The sequence below is a fragment of the Talpa europaea genome, assembly GCF_964194135.1.
Source record: "Talpa europaea genome assembly, chromosome: 2".
NCBI lineage: Eukaryota > Metazoa > Chordata > Mammalia > Eulipotyphla > Talpidae > Talpa > Talpa europaea.
Window position 1 is genome coordinate 27187762 of NC_140068.1, and position 23919 is coordinate 27211680.

General features: G+C 34.7%; 1 protein-coding gene across 1 annotated transcript in view; it reads left to right on the forward strand.

Annotated features, from left to right (window-relative positions):
• ARHGAP18 (Rho GTPase activating protein 18) overlaps positions 1-23919 on the forward strand; it is a 131202-nt gene that overhangs the window by 62162 nt on the left and 45121 nt on the right. Inside the window, exons 2-5 of the mRNA XM_084228853.1 lie at positions 5902-6095; positions 8893-9128; positions 12920-12983; positions 17635-17810. Coding sequence (XP_084084979.1) covers positions 5902-6095; positions 8893-9128; positions 12920-12983; positions 17635-17810 — 670 coding nt within the window. The remainder of the gene's footprint in view (positions 1-5901; positions 6096-8892; positions 9129-12919; positions 12984-17634; positions 17811-23919) is intronic.

Sequence of the window (23919 nt, forward strand, 5' to 3'; positions counted from 1 at the left end):
CAGCTCTTCTAGTCATTCAAAGTCAGTGTATTCTGATGGACAAGGCCATTACAGAGTATTACTAGCTCCACCAGCTCATGATGGCAGTGATTACTTCTTTCATATCACTGCCAAAATGAAAGAGAAAAATCTACATATCCGTCTATACATTTTTTTTTAACCAAGATAGAGAAGCAGAAAGAATTTTTAAAATATTGAAAAAATTTGAAGACTCCTCAAATGAAGTTTTTTAAAAAGTGGGTAAATTTGAGGTCATGCTGAAGAATGACACAAGACATAATTTAGAACATGCATTGGAAAAGTTTTCTCATACATTTGAAAGAGGTATGGTTGGTTTGTTGAATGTATCTTCCTCTAGATAAGTGTAGTGGACAGTTTTAAAATGTTAATTATAGACTGTCAACAAGGCCACTTTTGGTTTCACTATGTGCACTACAAACTCAAAAAGATCGCAATATGTGATGTGAAAGAAAAGAATAAATTTAACACTTTCTAGCCTATTTGTTATAACAAAATGACTGTTGTAGAAGAAATGAGGACACTAATCTTGGCTCCACCATTTTTTTACGGGGTAACTTCGGGGAAGACTTAATCCTGGGGCTTCATTGACTCATCTAGAAAATGATGGGCTAGGTTTAAACCTTTAGGGTGCAGTGATATTCTAAATTTTATGATTCAATAAGTAGGACTTTAAAGTATACGTGATTATTATGGTAGATAAGTTATGATCTGAGTAAGGACAAAAACCCGAAAAAAAATTAAACCCATTCTGTCTTGCATTTCCCAGTCTATTCACCTCTTTTCTTCTATCAGATACAAATGTAGTTTATTGAACGAATGTGGAGCTCTTTTAGAAGGGATTTTATAAGAAAACAAAACAAAGGCATATATGACTTAGCATCAAAGGATTTGAAGAAAGAGACTTTGGGCAGCAAAAATGACTTTGGAGGGGGCAGAGCTAGAAGACAGATTGGATATAAATGTAACAATAGGACTCTTGATGAGTAGAGTACACAAAGTAGAGCTGGAGCTGATAAAAATATATGAGTTCAAAGAAACATTCTAATTCCAAATGGATATGCCTTGAGATGGTGGTAGGAAGAGGTACAGATGGCAACGGAACACAAAGTAAGATACATATTTTCAAATAAACTGACCAAAAGGGGAAGCTTAGAGATAAATCTGCCCCTTATAGAAGGTGGATAAAAGCAAATGATCAAAGGCATTGGCAAATCAGGGGTTTTTAGGGACATTTTTATTCTTTGTCATTAACAGTAAATTAAATATGGATGTATCATTGGAATAAGTCCCAGTTTCGATGAAAGGTTGTAAAACTAAACTAAAATAAACAAAAGAAGTAAGTCAAGAGTCACTAGGAAAGCTTGTCTGTTGCTTTTAGTAAGGCTTTCTGGAGTATTGCCCACAGAATTGAAAAGTGCTTTTTCAAATCCATTAGGTGTTGTTTTGAGAAATCCTAGAACAATAATTTTCAGAGGATGGTTCAGGAACACCTAGGGGTCTTGAGACCCTTTCAGGGGTGTAGGAGATCAAAACTATTTTCATAAGAACACCAAGACCTTTTTGATCCCTTTCACTCTCCCCCTGCTCATACTAGAATACAGTGGAGTTTCCCAGAGACTGCATGAGCTACACTATCAAAAAATACCGACTGCAAAAGCAGATGTGAGAATCCAGGTAGCTTCTGTTAAGCCAGACATTTAGGAGAGTTTCAAAAAATATAAAACAATCTGCTCATCTCAATAATTTTTTTCTATATGGGAAACACATATTTTTCCAAAAAGGATGTTTATGTTAAGATGTTTAATCTTATGAAATGAAATATCTTTAATGTTTTCAGTTTTAATATCTAATGATGTCCATATCAATAGTTAATATCTAATAATGTACACATCAATAATATATCTATAAACATAGCTTATATAAACAAAAGCTCTTTGGGGATCCTTGAAAACTTTTTAAGTTTATCAAAAAGTCCCGAGACCGAAAGGTTTGAGAATGGCAGTTTTAGAGATAATTTCTCTGAGCCGTAGAAGAGGGCATAGGTGTCCTTATTAAAGTATGGGAGGAGCAGGTCTATATAGTTACCAATTATGGACATGTCAGCAATGATGCCAACTCAAGTTTCCTCTTCATGGTTTCCTGTAAGTTGATTGGTATAGAATCTTATTTGATAACTCACAGCAAAGCATTCAAGGCTTAGTATTCCTGGTAAGGCTGGTATTCCTCCCATTTTATGTAGAGGAAAAATGAGGATTAGAGAAGTGATTTTCCAAAATCATAGGAAAGTGAGGTAGACCTGGAACAATTTGGTACTTACATATGACTCCCTGTACATCTGTTTCTGTGTTGTGTTGCACACTGGATTGGTCTTGAATGAAGCATCAGTCAACTTGGTAGAACACAGCAGAATGCAGGGTATCCCTATTTCCTTGGGAAAAACAAATGGTGTCAGACTAGTTTAACATGCTCTATCACAAATAAATTATAAAAAGGCATTATTAATTCCCTGATGTCAACATTTGAAATTCACAAACCAGGTAGAAAAATGTCATAGTAAAATGGGATAAGAAGCTATCTGGGGGAAACAATTGTGAGTCACTGAGTGATGGTCCCGTAGGCTACACCATGGATGCCAGGTTTGTAGTGTGTAGTGCACTATGCCATTGAGGTTTGTGTAATTACTCTGATGATCACACAACAACAAATCTCTTTGTGACACCTTCTCATAGGGTATCCCCATTGCTAAGCAATGCATAACTGTGTAAGGCAACAACACCCCATTTTTATAAACAAAGCATAAGAGCCTGCTAGCAAGGTAAAAAGGAAAGAACATTCCATGAAAGTCCCTAAGGTTCTGTAAAGTGAGTATTTGCTGGTGATGTTAGTGCCCACAAGAAAAAGGCTAAGTGATAATTCTGTGATGTGTTGGAAAGGGCATAACCTGTGCAGTTAGCTAGGAAGCAGCGTCCTTCAGAGAACAGCATTCACTTCTGTTATTAGAGTTGTAAATGGAGAGAAAAGCAGGGATTTTTGAAGAGTGGCTGTGGGGTGTTTAGCACATAGGATTCTGGAGGGTGGTGAGGAGGAAAGTACATAGAACAATCATTTGTCACTAAGTTGGAATTGGGGGGTTGTTGGTAGTGAGTTGTGGCACAAACTTGCTTTAATTTCAGCATTATGTGTTGACTTGATCTTTTGGTGAAATAGTTCTGTTTTACATTTCGTTATGCCTGGCAGGTATTAATTTACAGAATAAATAAGGTAACATAGTATGCACCTGAAAACCAGAAGTGAGATTACCTGTTCTCTTACCAGGACTAAATAGGCCAGACTTTCAACCATTGTCAGTCTGGAGTATAAAAGCATGAAAAACGAGTACATTCTAAGAAGAGAATTAGTGACATGATGTGTTTATTGATATAAACTATGATTAAACTATAATTAAGGTTGTTAAATTTTCAGAGAAATTACTAAATATATGGCAGACTGATTAAGGAGGGTTGTCAATTATGGAATAGTTACCTCTTCCTCACTCTTCATTCTCTAATATTTAAAAAAAAAAATGTGTTCTTGGAACACTTACCAGTAATTAAAAAAAAAAAAATCCTCTTTTCTATGACTCAGTATCTGTAGGTTATCACAACAAACCTATTCAAATTTTGAACCTTAATCATGCCAAAATATTGAGTTAATTCATCAGCATTAAGTTATTTGATTTTGAAAGCAAGGCTTGATATAGATGATGTATTTCTGTAACAATGCTGTTGCTCAGTGCCTTTGCATTTTTCTGCACATGCTACCTTAATGGAAATTTACTGGAAAATTCTTGTCAGAATAAACACATTCCTTCGGGAGTAAAAGACTTAATGTACTGTTAGTTCAACTGCACCTCTTTCTGGTGAGCAGATAAGCCAAATCGTTTGGCATTAGTCATTATACTTCACACATTCCAAGCAACTTATTGTGGTCTCCATGGGGCTAAGGATTGTAGGAGATAGGACTAAGGTAGACAATCTTACATTCCAATGAGGACTAAAACAAAAGTAAGATAGGGCATTTATATATCTGACATGAATGAACCAAAGATGAATCTGGCAGATACATTTAGCAGGAATAAGGAATATGACCCATGGTTATGTTCATAGAAATTAAAAATCAATATAGTTGTGTGTATATATATATATATGTACCTTTTCATTTTTAAGAGAGAGCTAAAATTAAATTTACATTTTAAGAAACAACTGTAAATTTTCAAGAAAAAAATCTGACTCTATAGTGGCCACTGGGGCAAGAGAAAGGGGACCAGAGTGAGGTGGGATAGTGGAATATAGACCAGAAGCTTGAGGTCGGGGGGAGGAAGTAACCCCTGAATTAAGGGTTTTGGGAGGCAAATTATGGGTGATAGAGAATAGAGGTAAGAGATTTACACAAACACATGTTTAAACGTCCTCCTGTTGGCCCTAGTCTGAACACTCCCCCATCACCACCCCAGGATACTACCTGAAAGAGATTAGCAATTGTTCATTCATTTATGTCACCAGCATTAATAAAGAACTTAATCAAGGTAAAGCAGAAAGCTGTCCTATTAGGGTATTATAGTTACTGCATTTATTTGTAGCATTAGCCAATTAAATTCTTAGCGTTAGTCTTACGAATTACTTAGGATTAATCTGTTGGATAGTTTTTATCAGAGTTTTGTGACCTCCCCCCTTCCTGATGTAGTCTCTATTAATTTAAATAATTATGGGGAAAGTTCAATATGTGAAAATGTTCACATACTACTAAAGAAAATTTTTTTTCATTACTTTTTATTTTCTACATGTTCAGTTAAGAAACCCAGTTTCATAAAGTATTCTTGGAAAGTCCTCTTGGAAGATAAAGGAAAAATTTGACTAAAATAACAAACACTAATTCACCAACTATTATTTTCTCCACCCTTTGTATTTTAAAGTTTTATATATATATATATTTATTTATTTTTTGGTGGGACCCTCACCGGTGGCCGCGATCGAACTGGTGCTGCAGAGGCAGCGGGCAGCCTCGCAACCCAAGGCTCAACCGCTGCGCCACCAGGGGAGGCCCTTAAAGTTATATTTTAATAGTTACTGGATATTCTCAATTATGGGAAGCATCATAACTGAAAATGTTTGCCTTCTTAATAATTAGGCTCTCCGCTTTCTATCTCAATGTTAACAATTGTAAAAAAAATTTATACATGGGTTTTGTTGTCAGCTCTTTTAATTCAGTTTTAGTAACAGGTAGAATAGATTCTATTTACATAGCTTTTTAGGAGATTATTTCTAAATATTCAGAATTGCCAATAAATGAATTTTTACAATGTTTTAAAATATGTATAACTAATGGGTATATTTGTAAGTAAAGATTAAAAGTTGCTTTCAATATAGGCTATAACAGAATTTAATATGTCATTTTTTAAAGTTATGTTTTGGTGTCAGAATTAAAATGGAATTTTAATTAGTACTTCATTCATTGATTGTAGATATTTGGTATATGAATTTAGTTTACAGATAAAAATGATAAGTAATGAAATATTATGTAAAACTTAACCCCAAAATAATCATCTGTAATCACAATTTAACCTGTTGCTTCGTAAGGACAAAGTTTCAGGTTTAAAGGAGTCAAAATGATTTAAGTGGGAATGGAAAAATGATTTATCACATTGTTTTTTGTTCTTCACTGTACTTTTCTGTAAAAAATGAAATTTCTTATTCTAGAAGTATAGAATACTTCAGTAGCACTTCAAGGTAAGGTGTCATGATATACATTTGGTTTTATTAAGTAGAACTTAGGGAGTTATGCTATTTTAGAAACTGTACCACCTACGCATGTGATAAATGAATAACTTTTTTCAATTTATAGTCACAGGTACGGCCAGTATACTATAAATCAGGAAGTCACCAAAGTTACGGAAAAATGCCCATTTGGTCGATCAAGTTCCCAGGATTCTTTGCACGAATTGCCTATGGAGGACTACTTTATGGCAATGGAAGATATGAATATATCTAGTGAAGACAAACAAGATCAAGAGGTGGTAATTGTCAAAGAACCTGATGGTAATAATTAAATAAATGAAACTTTTTGTTTGTTTGTATAGGCATTTATTTATAAGAGATGAATGCATGGAAAGAAAGAGAACAAACTATGTAAATAAACAAAGATAACAAAACCGATAAAAGGCTAATGCAAGTTGACTTTCACCTTGGAAATCACTTGTTTGTTGCAAATTTTTGGATGCAACTTCCAAATATGAATGGAATGAATAAGTTCACTCAGTTTTAGATATGGCTAGAATCTTTGGTCTAACCTTGCTATATCGTTGATTCTTAGTGTTAAATGTGTTAAACTTGATCTTTGAAATCATCTAAACTTTTAACTTCCTTTTGTGATATCCTAGTCCATGGTCATTTGGCTTCTAGTGAGTTTAGATGCTGATTGGAAACTTGCTACTTTGCAATGATACTGATTTTCTATTTGTCGGTGAGGTTGAGTTATCATGATCTTAAATAAAATCTACTATAATTTACCTTTGACTCCTTTGCTAGGATTTTGCCCTTTGAAAAAGCAGAATAAGTCTATTTTTAAAAGTTCCTAGCCAAGTCCTTTCTAGAAGGACGATTCAGTCCTTCATTGTGGGTGGTTTTCAAATCTATTCCATTCCTGGTCATTTTATCTTTCAAAATACAGTCCTTAAGATTGTATGCATGAGTTTGGCCTGCTAATCTAAGGGTATAGATTTGGACAGTGGAAGATGTCATAACCTTTTTTTATTTTTGTATTTGCTTCTTTCTTATATTTGGTTTGTATTTTCTCTCAAGCCTCTTTCTACTATATTTAGTGTCTCAATGACTAAACTTGATGTTCTGAAAGAAAAATGAAAGACTTAACTATGCCCTACCCCCTTTTAAATTTCATTCTGTTTCTTTCAGTCTTTTAAATTCAAATCTTCACTAAGTTTTTGATGCCCAATTCTGGGATCTATTATATTAGCTTGCTTTTTATACCTTGTGCCATTCAGACATTTGTATATATTTGATGTGCACATTGACATAAATGTCAAAAAAGTATCATACATTCTATTCATTTCTGACCCAATGAATAGTGACCTCCATTTCAACAAAGAACTCACAACTAAATGATATAGTATTGAGTTGTTTAAGTAGCCAAGTCTTCATATATAGGTTTTTCTCCCTTGCTGTGTATTTCTTGAAAAATCTACCAATAATACTTTAAAAAGAGCTGTGATTTTTCTTAATTTAGCATTTCTTTAACTTGTTAAGGAAAATTACAATCAGCTCTTTTGTGTTCTTTTCCACTTTACTCTCACTCTTTCTCAAATGTGTTACCAACGAAGTTGAACTAGGTTGTGGTAATTAATAATCTTCTTGACCTTTGTGTCTCAGTGTTATAAGATGGAAGCAGTATTCTGGCAGTTTGCTGAATAAGGAGAAAGTATTCTATAGGAAATGACATTCAAGCCTCATACATAGCCATGTCATTAGCAATTTTATAATTCTCCAAGATTAAAATGAATGCATAGATTATAGTTCATAAATGTTATTATCAAGAACTAGCAGTGTTTCTACTTGCCCATATCTTTTCTTTCACTTTAAATTGTTTGAGTTTAACTGCTTCTCAATGGAACATGTGATTCCATAATGCAGTCTTGTTTGCTTTCCTCATGACAGTGTCAGCTTTTTCCTGGTGATTAGGTTTTATGTATCAAAGTTCTGAGTTCTACTTTATATTGAGTTCTACCTTAACAGCTTCTAATAATGATGGCTGACTTTTCATGTCAGTAAACATTTTGTGTTGCTTGGCATGCAGAATGCCTGGTACTATTATACTTCCTGAAGCCAAGGTAATTAATTTCCGCCCCCAAGGAGTTTATATAGTCTACAAAGATAGACAGGCAAATGGTCAGTGCTGTATCATGTGACATAGGCTCCAGTCGAGATCAGCAAAGTTCTTTCCATATAACATTTAGTTATGAGCTGCCAGAAGAGCTATGCTTTAGTTTCTAGATAAGCAGAGTTGACTTGAGGCTAAGCAACAGGGCTATTAAGGTAAAGATATGGGGTATGGACACAGGTCTTTTGTGTCCCAAGTCTTTGGTCTTCCACTTTCCTCCATATACTTGGAGTTTGGAGTGATCATATCTTCATTATCTTCATGCTTTTCAATAATTTCATTGGCTCTCATACAATATTTGCTTTACTGTTTCCTGCTGTTAGTATTTTGAACTGATTCAGTTATTTAATTAGGTTCCTATATTAAGTTATTTTTTTTGCTAAATGTATTTTTTTAAATTTGTAAACACAACTGATATGCTGACTAGGAGAATTAAAAATTAATTTGAAATTGATTAGTTCCTGATGTCCAGATGCTCTTTATTCTTTGTTACACTCCACGTCAGCAATAGTGAACAGAGAAAATATGTCTTTCCATCAATTAGTGTGGAACTCTGGGGTAGTGCTGAATTTGAGCCAAGAAACGGCTTGCATCGATATCCCCAGCATTGACTTCCTTCTGTAACTTGATGGAACAAAGTTATCTTTTCATTGCTTGCTCATCTCTGAAAAGGGAACAGTATTATCTTCCTCTAGTTAATCTATAGGAAAGTTGTAGAGGTTAATTTCATGTGGAGTCATTTAAAATTTTTAATTGGTATATGTGAAATGGATCTAAAATTTGATATCTTTGTGGCTGGAGTTTATGGCACTTGTCCAAGCTTCTCAGCACTGTGGTTTGGTAGCAATAGAAGAGTTTCAGTGAGAATTTTGGAGCAGCTTAAAAAATATAAATGTTCTCGTATTTTGTAACTGAAATAATATTTTTTCTCTACTGTCTTAGAGGGTGAATTGGAAAAAGAATGGCTTAAGGAGGCTGGTTTCTCCAGTCTTGTTGGAGAATCTCCTGGAGATCCCCAAGAAACCATAATGCTTTTTTCCACGCTGACCAGGACCCAGGAAGCAGCTGTTCGGAAACGAATAGAAACTGTCTCCCAGACCATGAGGAAAAAAAACAAACAGTACCAGATTCCTGATGTCAGAGATATATTTGCTCAACAGACAGAGTCAAGCAAAAAAGTAGGTTTTCTTTTTTTCCAGTAACTTTTTTTTTTTTAAATTGAGATAGCATTGGTTTACAACACTGTCTGTGATTTTGAGGTTTTCTTTTTTGATGTTAAAGCAAAGAAATAATTCCTAAGAATCAGCTGGACTAATCCAACTTAATTCAAATGACTGAAAATCTGTGGGCACTTATATGTCAAGCACTAAATCTCCATGCTGGCCACGATCAAGAAGGACTTAATGGCTATTCTAGAATATAGGTTGATGGGGCAAAGCAAATTACACAGGTTGAAAGTCAGTACAGTAATACTTGAGATGGGGGTTGGGCATTAAAAGTGACCCTAACCTCCCAGAGGACACAACTGCCAAGTGTCACTTACAGAGAAGCAGAGGTAGAGCATTTCTCTTTATCTGTGAACCATTGTAGCAATGTTTGCTTTTTTCTAGACTCATTTGTGGATCAGTGCAAGTGAAATGTGAGGGAGCTGGTTGTGGCTGATATATAAAGTAAGAACCCTGAAATAATTCCTCTTTGCATACAGGGTGCCTTGTACATAGAAGACTTCAATAAATATTTGTCATGATGATTAATGTATTATTAGCAGAAGCAGTTGGAGTCTAGTAGAGGCTGGGGGACTGACAGAGATATCAAGGAAGACCTGGTACCAGTATGAGATCTACTTAACCTAGAACAGTGCTGCTCAAAACAGCTAGTTTGTGAACTCTTCATTGCTTGTCCATGAGGACACGAGGTGTTTGCACAAAGTATAGATTGATATCATCAGGAAGTCTTGCTACTTAAAAAAAGAAAAAAAGCATTCTTAGGATCAAAGTTGATTTACAATGTGGCTTGTTGTCAGATATACTTTGAATAACTCTGGCCTAGGAGACCCAGCGGGTGGGTGGAATGAGAACAAAGAAAAGGAATCTTGAACAAAGATTGTCTTGATAATAACAATAATAATTGCTGTCACCACTACTGACTATTACTGTGCTAACTGCTTTTCATGCCTTATTCCATTTAATCTTTACAGCTGTCCTGTGATGGAGGCATTATCATTTCCATTTGAGGCTGAGGCTCATAGATTTTAAGTAACTTGCTCAATGTCCCATAGATAGAAACCCTGAATTTGTCTGACTCTATAAAGTATGTGCTTTTAATGCCTATGCATCCTACTGTAGTTTGGTTTCCATACATGATTCTGATAGTAAGTAATTCAACCACAAGATGATATTTAGCTATAAAGGACAATCAAAAGTTTAAGATTCCTTAAAAGAAATGAGAGAATGAAAGGGCTTCTATTTAAGGTATCTTTCTGTCATGTAGAGGTTTTTTGCTTTTTGTGGATATTTCCTTCTTCCAAAAAATCTTGCACTGCTGCAGATTTCTACTCTATTTGCATGGTCAATTGTGGATCAAATCCAGTCCATTTTATAGGAGTTTGGGGGGTGACTGGATTGCTCCAGGCATATCTCTTGCTGCAGTGAAGCAGTTAAACTGCTAACCATCCAACTCCATTTCACTGGAGTTGAAGGACTAGACAAGGTTTCCAGCTGTGGAAATATGAATAGTAAAAATATATAGTAGTATGACATTTCCCTCTCAATTAAAGAACCCTCCCTGAGGGAGTTAAGAGGAAGTTAAAAGGAGGAGGGGGTAGAGAGCTGAGTTTCTGCAAAATATATACTGTGGGATTCCTGCCAGCCTCCAAGAAGATGTTGCTACTCGGTGTTATAAGCAGCATTTTTTTAGTAAATTCCTGGTAATGTCTAAACCACATGGTTTGAGTCCAAGGTAATTGGTGAATTGTATCATCTGATGGAGTCATTAGTAGAGAAATAGCACAAGTAAATTAAAATAATGTTAACTTGCTTACACTGCAGGCCTTTAATTGAAACACTGCAGCACATTAGAAATGTATCTGCATCTCTCAAGCAAAGAGGGGCCAGCCATCTTCACTTGTAGTTCTTCCATTCTCAAATAAGTACATATTCAGCTCATCCATTTTAAATGCTGCCCCATGAAGTCCCTGCTGACACTAGGTAATATAATACAGATGTGAATACCATCTGCATTGTCATCTTCAATTGTTACAGAAAACAATTTTGACCACATCCTCCAAAATATGTGCTCATAGGTAAGATCAGATTAGACTTACCACGTTTAGTGTGCTATGGAGGACTAGTGGGATTGTGGGCAGGGCAAGGAGAATAATATTGCTCTGTCCTGAAGGGACTGAAGTAGTGCCATCACCTCATACCACTTCTGTGACTTGGTGGTCATTGCGATATAGTTGATTCTTGAATAATGTAGGAGTTAGCGGTGCTGACCCCCATAGAGTGTAAAATCTGCATGCAAATGTTGATACCCCCCAAACTTAGCTACTAATAGCTTGCTGTTGCCTGGAAGTCTCACTGATAACATAACCTGTATTTTATGTGTTGTCTGTGTTACATACTGTACTCTTAATTGTTATTAAGAAAATCATAAGGAAGAAAAAATACATTTATGGTACTATATTTATTGATACTGTAAGTTTGTTGTCTGTTTACCAGAAAATCTTTGTTTAAGTGTACTTGCACAGCTAACCCATCTTGTTCAGGGGTGAACTCTCTGCTGTCTTGTCTCTAAGTGATACACTAATGGACTCTATGTACCTGCCCCAGGGCTTTTCTAGATTTTTCTGAGGCACCCAGTGGAGAGCAGAGTTCTTGGTCAATAGCTTGAGGTGAAATATGTGATCAGGGGATTAGAAAATCTACCTTCTTTTGTATGGAGGTGAAAATCCAGTAAAATGCTTTAGTTTTAAAATAATGGATTCAAAAGGACCTTTGTGTCTCATTGCTTTAGACATCCCTTTCTGATTTTGAATTCCTTCTAAAGCCTACTTGGAAAAGAGGAGGTACTGCCTGGCTGTACTTACTGGTGAAGGGAGCCCGCTATGTTTTATCTCATCTATAAACCCTTGCAGGGCTATACTGAGATCATTGCTTCAACCCCTTGAAAAGGAGCACCTTTATTTATCTCACCTTTATTATTAGCTTTTTAAAGATTTGAAAAATTCTATTTTACATGTCAACTTGTAATTTTGCTTTTATAACAATATTTTTGAAATAGCAGTTCACGTACCATCTAACTCACCCATTTAAGTCTACTATTCAGTGGTTAGTAAAGATAATAACAGATATTACAGATTATGAATCATCATCAAGATCAATCTTAATACATTTTCATCATCCCCCAAAGAAAACCCACACACATTAGGGGTCATTCCCCATAGTTCCCTCTCCCTAACCATTCTTTTTATCTCTGACTTGCCTGAACTGCATATTTCACTTAAGTGAAATAGCCTTTATGACTAGTTCCTTTCACTTAGTAAAAGGTCTTCAAGCTCCTCCCTGCTGTAGCATGTCACCACTTCATTTCTTTTTATTGCCCAATAATTTCCCATTGTATGGCTAAGCTAGATTTTGTTTATCCACTCCTCTGTTGATGGATATTACTGGCTTTCTGATATGTTTTTATCTTTTCCCTACACTATACAGTGGCATTCTTGATGGCAGAGACACTTTCAATGTTTTTCATATTCCCCACAGGGTTTAGTATTGTGTCCTGCAAGTTGTGGGTAATTAAATATCTGTTGGATGATAGCTTGATGAGAATAGCCATAGCTCTTTTCTTTCTGTGATTGTTAGCATTCTGAGTACATTTTTTGTACACTAAAGGTTAGCCATGGAATTATTTACAATACTGTTTCTCTGGCTGTAAGTTGGAGATGACTAAATGGCCTGTTTTCTATCTTTAGGCTCCAGATGGCACTGAATCGCAGTCAGTCAGAACACATGAAAACAAATATCAAGAAAAAGATGGTATGTTGAGTCTGTTCTCTTGTATTTTCCCACTTATTAGGATAAAAAACAGATATAACTTTTTAAAACATTCATTTTTGATTCTCATAAGCAAATTCTGTTAAAATAAGCAAATTCTCTTAAAATACTAATATAAGGTGCTCAAGTGGAAAATTACATCAGGCTGAGTGAACATATAATGGAACTTGGATTTTTTTTTTTTAAATGTCCATGTATCTCTTTGCAGTCTCTCTCCATTGCAATTACCATGTGCCCAGGTCCTATGTAGAAATGTTTACCTCATTAAACATACTCAATGACTCTATGTAGGTAGTGCTGTTCTTAACATGTTTAACAGATGAGAGAACTGAGGTTTATATATTGCTAGTAGGGCTTTGCTAGTAAGTAGAGCCAGTGAATATAGAGCCCCATTCTCAAATCTGAAGTTCTTAATTCATAAGTGGATTGCTTTCCAGAAAGTTTAGGAAAACTTAAAAAAAGTTAAGATTCCTTTAGCAATTTATTATAACTTCCTTTTTATGCTTTTCCTTTGCTATATATTTCAATACAATGATGAGTTATAAATTCAAGGCATGTATGAAAGCAAATATGAAGGCTCAATTTGTACTTACCAAGAAAGAATTTAAAACTTTCATTTGATTACAAAAAGGGAAAATTTCCTAAATTAGGGTTATATAACTTGAAAAATTTAATCTTTAATGTGTTCTTACATAGCACATTATAGTAAAGCTGATCTGTGGCTGGTGGATTACAACTTGAAATTTGTCCTTTTCTCTTGTTTACGTTCTTAAGACTTCTACCTGCAGTGTTAATGCCATTAATAGTGTTGTATTTGGATTGGAAACAGTGAGGGAAGAGTATAATTAAACTGTGGAAGACCGGAAAGTCTACCCAATATTCCTATAAAAATCAGGGATTGGTCCAAAGTGATGTGGGACATTTTTGAGTTTCTAGTATCTGTACTTTTCCTTCCATACATTTTCTCAAAACTTATCTCTTGCAACACTGCCTATAATACACACACACACTTACATATATATAAAATTTTAATGGTAATATTGCATTATATATTAATATGTGCATATACACATGCACACATATATCTATGGGTATGTGTGTATAACATATCAGTGTTTACTGGTACATAGACTTGGGGAAACATCCAGTAATTTCATTCTGATATAAAACATGTAACTATGAGAAAAACATTGTAAATAGCAAGTACCTTTAAAAATGAAAATATAGGCGTGCTTCTATATTTTTATCTGTAAAAGCACTTCCTTTCTCCTTTCTCCTATTCTGTAGAGGTTTCTTTAGTTATATGTTTTATATCAGAATGAAATTACTGGGTGTTTCCCCAGGTCTGTGTCCCAGCAAACACTGAAGTGGCAAGCAAGCTGGAATAGTCAGCACTGGCTTGCTAGAGTGCTGGGTCATCAAGAGAGACAGATGAACCTTTTATGCCACTATCAATATGCTTTGGGGAAGAGTGATTGGAGAGTTCTAAATGAATACTGGGGAAAACATTGTCCTTCCTTGATGTTTTCCTCTTTTGCCAGAAATGATGATGTAGGCTATATAAATGGAAGTTCTGGAAGACAAGTTCATTATATGAGTACTTTCCAGCCTGGCTTGCAGCAGGCCAGTAAAATGCGACAAGCATAATGCCTGATATACATCTGCTTTTGCTGGTATTCTATGAAGTGGGCATAGAGCCTCCAATCCAAATAATAAGAATGTGTGTAAAGCCATCCAAGTCACTGAGTATTTGCTACTGCACCTGCTCTGGCCAATGCCATGCTCTCCTGCAAGCCAGTGAATTAACCAGTGTTAGGCTAACCTCCAGAGATTCAGAATGAAATGAATGTAAAACATTATGCGCAGTTCAGAAGTGGAGTGCTTTCTGCTTGAAATCTGCAGGGGTGGAAGATACAGTCTATTTTAAACATTTTACCCACATTTTTATGTAAGTTCAGTGAAAGATACTATTCTAAATGAAAAAGTGACAAAATGTTAATGTTGCAAGTGTTGTCATATTTCAAATTAATTAATCTACTGAATGTCAGATCAACTCTTCACCAAATTGTACAACTCCATACAATTTGAAAGAACCACTGTCTGAGAGACATTAATAATATTAATTACTAATAATGCTCATATAATTTAAAATACTTTCACATTAATATATACATTTTCTTATCTTCTTTGGGTTTCCATGGAGAAAGGAAAATTTAAAAAAAAAAGGCACTTCAGAATATTTGGAGTAGACTGAAAAACTTGCAAGAGTTTGATAAAATATTTATAACCCAATGCCATTGTCCTCTTGAAAACTAGAAGAGAAAATAATTTATTATTTGCACTTTATCTTAGCATTTACTATTAATTTTTTCTCTTTGAGAATAGATAGATAACTGATTCACTACTTTTACTGGCCAAGTAACTATCTATCCATTTTTTGTAGCAACACCCTGCTATCACCTCTGAATCTGATTCTATCTGCCTTCATTTGTTTAAACATTTGAACCTTTAGATGCTCAAGTACCATACTTCAGCATTTTTGCCTTGTTTTAAATGTGTTCTAGCTTCATTATAATTTCTCTACTCCATTTCAAATTCAGCACAGGACATTTGGTATTGATTATAACTGAGGCATGGGGGTGTTTAGGAGAAAAGAGACAAGTTTTAAGATCCTTGTCTGCAAACAATCTTTTTAATAGATATATTCTGGAAAGGTAGCTTCTAATTTGAGACTATGGCTAATCATTTTGCCCTTCTTAGAATGGTTTCCTAGGAAACCAACAAACATATTCACAGTAAAACATACAACACTGTAAACGAGTGGGAAAATAAAATGAAAATTGTGCTTTGACATTTAAGTTAATGCTTTAAAAATTAATCGTTAAAAAGCATAGTTATTCTAATTAAAAAGAATTGTCATGGCTGCTGGAAAAGCATAAATGGCATTACTGACTGCAGATAGCTACTATCAGGGAGCTTCAAAATTATTCTTATTTTTAGCATTGACATAGGTAAATTTTTACTTACTTACTTAGCTGTGAGATTCCCTGAGGATCAGCTTTATAATTTGTATGGCTCAGTGCAAACTGAAAATGTAGGGCTTTGTGTTCAAATTTTAATTCTGCAGCAGTAGAGCATTAAGTCGAACGTGGGGACCTTCTGAGCATGGAATCTTGGTGTGACTGCACAGGTTGTCTGTGTACAAAACTCACCCTGTTTACTAAACAGGAATGAATAAGACTAGATTTATATTTACTTAAGAATTTTTGGGGGGGTAAAACTTTTTTTAATATAAATGAGTATATGCATTTTTTGGGGGAAGGCAGCAGTTTTAATAATATGTACACAGTACATACATTTAAAAAAAATTAGTTACCTTTCTTTCCTGTCAAATTGTTATTATGTAAGCATATAGGTACACCATGTAAGCTTATTTCAATTCATAGCTACTCACCATGAATTAAAGGCTTGCAGTGAATAAATATAAGTAATCCTGTCATTGGCTCCGTGGTTTTCTTAATGTGAGTTATAGTTAGAACCCAAAACTTACCAAATAATAATATTTGAAAATACTTTCTTCCAAATTTAAAGCTGGTGTTTTCAGAGGGTTTTTGCATGTTATTTCTTTCCTGGGGGACTAACAACAAACAGATCACCACCACCCCCAAAAAAATAAAAAAAACAAACAAAAACCCCCAAAGTTAAGCAAAATATATCCTGGAAATGTTGATGTAAGTATCTGAAAAAAGGTTTATGAAAGTGAGAACTTTCATAATCAGGTTCAAAATTACTGATTCCTGTACCAGGTACATCTATACCTAACTCCCACAGTGATCAGGTTTTGGCACTAACTCTTGTTTTGGAATTTTTCCTGTGATAGATGGGCAACATTCAGAAAGGAAATGCAGGGTGTGGAAGAGTTTACTCCAGGAATCTGGTCCTCATCTCTGGTTCTAAGAGAGATCACCACTAATCTCCTTGGTTTTTTGCTTTTAATCCCTAATGTAAAATAAATCAATAATTAATTCTATAAATTTTTATGAGATTTTTAATTTTTACTCAGACTTTGAGGTCATCTACCAATGTTTTGAAGTTGGACCCAGTCTAAGAACTGTGACCCCAGAGAAGGATTCACAACTAAACTTAGGCTTGGTAGTCACCACATCCTCTCCCCACCCACGCATCATTATGGGATTTGTGGAGTGTACTTTTCACTAGTAAAATAATCTTTATTTTATTTTTTTAAGGATTTATTTATTTATGCATACAAGAGTTGGGGTGCAGGCCAAAGGTTCGGGGGGTGAGAGGATTCTCCAGAGACAGAGTGGGGAGCAGAACAGGCAGATCCACTGAAATACACTGCTGAGGGGAGCAGCAGGTAAGACAAGATGCACGTTGTGGTTTAGCTCCCTGGCTGGGGATGGAACTCATGTTGCAGTGGCTGGCAATAGCTTGATAGCGCTATGTCTTTAACCCTTGTGCCACCAGGGAGGCCCCAGTAAAATAACCTTTAATTATTGTTTATAGTAAATAGTGCTTTTCACAAAGATTTTAATAGAGTTGATATATTAGAAGTTAAAACAAAAGATATAAACAGAGCATATGAATTGGAGCTCTTGTTTTTTTCTTCCAGGCCAGGCACCTAGCCTAGTTGGTGAAAAGTATCTCAGTACACCAGTACCTGAGAAGTCACCTGTCTATGAAACAGATGTGAACCTAGAGGTGTCATTTGCAGAGCAAGCATGGAATCAAAAAGAGAACTCCAAGGATAAGAGTCATCGGAACAAAGGCAATGATGCTCCGTTATCTGTACGTAGTAAGATACTCAGATGTCACTAAGAATAACAGTATATTGTTCAAAGAATTTATTGTTCATTAGCTTCTTATTTTGAGAATTTCAGATCCATAGAGAAGTTGAATGAGTAGAATAACAAATACCCATGTAAATAACAAAGATTTTATGTAGATCTAGTCAACAGTTAGCATTTTATAATCATTTTTCTCTTTCCACATCTATCTGTGTATGTATGTTCTACTATCAGATATGCACTCACTTTCTATCTTAACAAGGACATATAAAACAAAGCAGATATAATACTTAAAAAAATGTGAACACTAAAACAAAATTACATTTACTATACAGTCATATTAAAATGTGCTCAGTCATTAAAATATTGTCCTGTTGTAGCTTCTTCCTTCTCCATCCTCATCTGGGATTCAAACAAGGGTAATGTCTGTTTGGTTTCCTTGAATCTAGATAAGATCCTGCTTCTTCTTTAATATTTTTGAAGAGTCCAAATCAGATTCTTGATTGCTTCATGACTGGATTCAAGTTAAACATTTCTAGTCAAATGGATGACAGGCAAATATGCCTCCAGTTGCAATATCAGAAAAAGGCAATGACATCACATGATCTCTCCATAGGTGATAGAAGTTTGATGATTTGGTGAAGATAGATGTTCAGTAAATTGCCATTGTAAAGAGATTTTTTTTTGTGAGCAATTAATTACTGATCTGTGCTCCAAGAGACTGACTACCCTATTTGTCTTTAACAATAAATCTATCAACCAGTGATTTCACCCTATATTTGTAATCTTTGCCCAAAAAAAATAACCAGATGTTTGCAAAATGGTGATTTTCTGGTTCTGGAATTCCTTCTATGCTGATTTACTGGCAGTCTTCTGTACCAGTTGCTTTCTTTCTGTTTTCTTTTCTTTCTTTTTTTTTTCTTTTTTTTTTTTTTTTTTTTGGTTTTGAATAGTTCTGTGAACTGCTGGCTTACTTTTTATTCCTCCAATATTTATAAATCATTATTTTTTCTTTGACATTAGATTTTACTAAAATTTAACCAATGGGAGCCCTATAAGCTATTTTATATGTCCTTGTAACATGCTTTCTCCTTATTCTTTTACTTCTTTGCCTTCTAACACAAGATGTTCCAGGCTCACCCTGTACTTTTCTCCCCTAAAACTTTGAAGGAATCTATTTCTTCAAGGAGCCCTGGTTCCTATTAGTAGCAGACTATATTTAGAAACAAATCTTTATGTACTGAGTGTTCTCATTGCTACTATCTATCATATATATGATAGATAAAACTACATTCATTTTTTATTTAGTAGAATTTCACATGTACAGAAGTTTAAACAATAGTATATGAACTCAATACTCATTACCTTGCCTGAAACATTCATTAACTTATAACAATTAAGTCTAACTTATTTATATCCCAAACTGTTTCTTTATTCGGTATCAATTTAAAACATATCTCTGAATTATATTTTGTCACCTATAAATATTTCAATGTGTATTTCTAAAACATAGAATGATTAAAAATAAATCCATAATTTTTTACCATACTTAAAAAAAGCAGTAATTCTTAATTACAAATATCCAGTCAGTGTTAAAATTAAAATTGCATCACATGATTTTATTTTTTACACTTTGAATCAACATCCAAATAAGGTTCAGGCAATGTATTTGGTTGATATAACCTATGAAACTCTTTCAGTCCCACACTCTGTTCCTTTGCTTCCACTCTTCTCACTCTTCTTCCTCTTTTATTTAAAAAAATTGGTAAAATTTCTGTAAAAATAGTATCTTAACTCATAGATTTATATATATGTGACCCGATCCTAGAAAGTTCCTTGTGCTTATCTGGATCTGTTGGACCCAGATCTGTTGGGTTGTCAGATAATTCATGACATATTTTTTTCTATGTTTTTTAAGCAAAAATGTGTGAGGGCTTTTCCAACAACCCAATAGTATAAAATTATTCTTCAGGGAATTCTGGTCCCATTTAATAGAAATATACTTTTGTGGGCTCACTTTGGCAGTACATACGCTAAAATTGAAACAATACAGAGAAGATTAATGTGGCCCCTGCACAAGGATGATACACAGAGTCATGAAGTGGCCATATTTTATTGTCCATTACATGGAGACCGGACAACATGCTACTGAGAAACCATTAGGTTAGTGAGGAAATCAAAGAAGAAACTTAAAAATACCTTGAGACAAATGACACAACTTTCCAGAACAGATGGGACTCAGCAAAAGTGGTATATAGCAACACAGGCCTATATCTAGAATCAAGAAATAACACAAAGAAAATAACCTAATCTCCCATTTTCAGGAACTAGAAAAAGAACAAAAAAAAAATCCAAAAGCCAGTAGAAGAAAAGAAATAATAAAAATTAAAGCAGAAATAAATGAAACAAATAAAAAAGACAAACCAAAAGATCAATGAAACCAAAAACTGATTCTTGAAAAAATAAATAAAATAGACATACCCCTAGCAATGCTCACAAAAAAGGGGAGAAAGCCCAAATAAGTAGGATTATAAATGAAAGAGGAGCGATGACAACAGACACAGTGGAAATCCAGAGGATAATTAGAGATTACTATGAACATTTATATGCAAACAAGTTCAACAATCTAGATGAGATGGATAAATTCTTAGATCTATATAATCACTCAAAGCTGAACAAAGAAGAAATGGAAAACTTAAACCAATTACAAGCAGTGAAATTGAGGTAGTAATCAAAACCTTCCCAAAAAACAAAAGCCCAGGACCAGATGTTTTCACAAATGAGTTCTACAAAGTGTTCAGAGATGAACTAATGCCTATCTAGAAAAAACTCTTTCAAAAAATTGAGAAAAAAGAATAACTACCAAATTCATTTTATGAGGCCAGCATTACACTAATACCACAACCAAACAAAGATAACACAAAATAAGAAAACTACAGACTAATCTCCCTATTGAACACAGATGCAAAAATCCTCAATAATTTCTTAACAAACAGAATCTAACAATTCATCAAAAAGATTATACATCACCATCAAGTGGGATTTATCCCAGGGACACAAGGATGGTTCAACATCTGAAAATCCATGAAAGTAATTGACCACATTAACAAAAACAAATAAACAAACAAATAAATAAATAAAAACCATATGCTCATATTCAAAGACACTGAAAAAACATTTGATAAAGTCCAACATCCATTTATGATAAAGGTCCTTGAAAAACTTAGGATAAAAGAGATATAACATAATAAAAGCCATATATGACAAAACCACAGCTAATATCATCCTTAATAGTGAAAAATTGAAACCCTTCCCATTAAGATCTAGAACAAGACAAGGTTGTCCACTATTACCATTACTTTTCAATATAATAATAGAAGTCCTAGCTAGGGCTATTAGGCAAGAGAAAGATATAAAAGGAATCCAAATAGGGAAAGAAGTGAAATGCAGATGATATGATGATATAGAGTGAATCCTATAAAATACACCAAAAAACTAATTTAAAGAATAAACCAGTTTTATAAAGTAGCAGGTTACAAAATTAATACACAAAAATCAGTAGCCTTCCTCTATGCAAACAATCAATCTCGAGTACAAAATTAAAAAAAAATCTCATTTACAATAGTGTGCCCCCAAATTAAATACTGGACTAAACCTAACAAAGGAAGTGAAAGACTTATACAAGGGAAACTATAAAACGCTGTTAAAAAAATAAAAGACACAAAGAAATGGGAAGACATTTCCTGCACATGGATCAGGAGAATTTACATTATAAAAAATGGCCATCTTACCAATAGTAATTTACAAATTCAATGCAATTCCAATTAAAATCTCAATGAGGGCCTCCCTGGTGGCTCAGCCGCTGAGCGCTGGGTTGCGAAGCTGCTCGCAGCCTCTGCAGCACCGGTTCGATCCCCGGCTGCTCCCCGGCCACTGGAGGAGGGTCCCGCATGGTGCACAGACCTCTCCTGCCTCCCGCTGCTCCCCTCAGCAGTGTACTTCGGTCCTTCTGCCTGTTCTGCTCCCCGCTCTGGCTCTAGTGAATTCTCTCACCCTCCTGCGCTTCTGACTGTACCCAGTGCTTGTATAAATAAATACATAAATAAATAAATAAATACATAAATAAATCTTTAAAAAAAAATCTCAATGACATTCTTCAAAAGAATAGAACAAATATTGATGAAATTCATGTGGAACCAAAAAACAAAAAAAAAAAAGCCTGGAACAGTGAAAGCTCTCCTGACTGAAAGAGGGAAGAATGGAGGCATTACATTCCCAGACTTCAAATAATACTGCAAAGCCATTATAATGAAAACGGTATGGTATTGGAACAAAAACAGACACATATGGTCAACTAATCTATGACAAAGGAGCAAAGACTATACACTGGAATAAGGAAAATCTCTTCAATAAATAGTGTTGGGAAAACTGGATTGCAACATGCAAAAAAAAAAAATGAAACTAGACTACTATCTCATACTAGATATAAAAATGAACAGAAAATGGATAAAAGACTTGAATGTAAGACTTGATAGCATAAAATATATAGAAGAAAACATGGGGAAAACACTCCATGACGTAAACCTCAAAAATATCTTTGAGTATTCTTTTTCAGAAGCAAGGAAAACAAAGGAGGAGATTAACAGCTGGGGCTACATCAAACTAAAAAGCTTCTGTACAGCAAAAGAGACAATAATCAAAACAAAGAAACATCCTACTGAATGGAAGAAAATATTTGCACACCATATGGCAGATAAGGGGCTGATATCAAAGATCTACAAAGAACTTACACAATTCAGCAAAAACAAAGAAATGACCCAGTCAAAAAAATGGACAAAAGAACTAATAATTCACTTCTCCAAAGAACAAATGCAAATGGCCAATGGGTATATGAAAAATGTTCAATATCACTAGTTATCAGGGAAATGCAAGTCAAAACCACAATGTGATACCACCTCACTTCAGTAAAAATGGCCCACATTAAAAACAAAAATGAAAACAACAAATGCTGGAGAAGATGTGGAGATAAAGGAACACTCTTACACTGTTGGTGGTAATGTAAATTGGTCCAGCCACTATGGAGTGCTGTGTGGAGTTTCCTCAGAACACTAAAAATGGATTTTCCATATGATCCAGTGATTCCACTCCTCAGACTCTACCCAGAGGACACAAAAACACTAATTTGAAAGGAAATATGTACTCCTATTTACAATAGCAAGAAATGGAAACAATCCAAATGACCCAAAATTGGCAAATGGATCAAAGAGTTGTGGTATATTTATACAACGAAATATTACTCAGTGATCAAAAAAAAAAAAAAAAAAGACAAACTCGTGCATTTGCAGCTACATGGATGGAGCTGGAAGGGATTATGCTAGCCAAAATTAGTCAGAAGGAAAAACATAAATACCAGATTGTCTCACTTTTGTGTAATATAGAGAAACCAAACAAAAGGTCAAGAAAAAGTCAAAACTAGCAAGCTGACCATAGAACAGTGGCACACAGCAAAGTCAAGTCCATCATTACTGATGAAGTGCTTAAGGGTCCCCTGGTACAAGACCTGCAAACAAGGGGTGCAGTCTGAGAGAGTTACCTGATTAATTTGTGGTAGCACGTGGAACCAATGACCTCATGCATTTTGAAAAATGCATGGGAGAGGAGGGCAAAGCAGGGAAGAGATAAACACTAGGGAATATGGTGCTTGTTCACAGGTGATACAGTGGTGGGAGAACTATGATAACTGCAGTGATGTAAGAAAAAAAGAGTTAATCAATGAAAAAAAAGAAAAGTACTTTTAAGACTATGATGAGAATATTAGGAGTGTTCTTTCCTTTAGGTTTGTCATTGCGTAAAGCCTTTTCAGAGGACAGAGTATACTTTTATCTTCTTTTTTCTTTGCTGAGAATATTGGTTCTCAGGAAACAGCAGATAATATAAGTAGAATATCACATAATGACTCATTTGTTTTATACTCCATTGATGCCCAGCATTCTCAGAATAACACCACCAGCATAATACCAACAGTGTGATTCCCAGAAAATAAAGTTGTTTCCTTTTCTTTAGTTGTTTCTGTTTTTGGGATATATCCCAAAACGTGTGTAACAATAAAA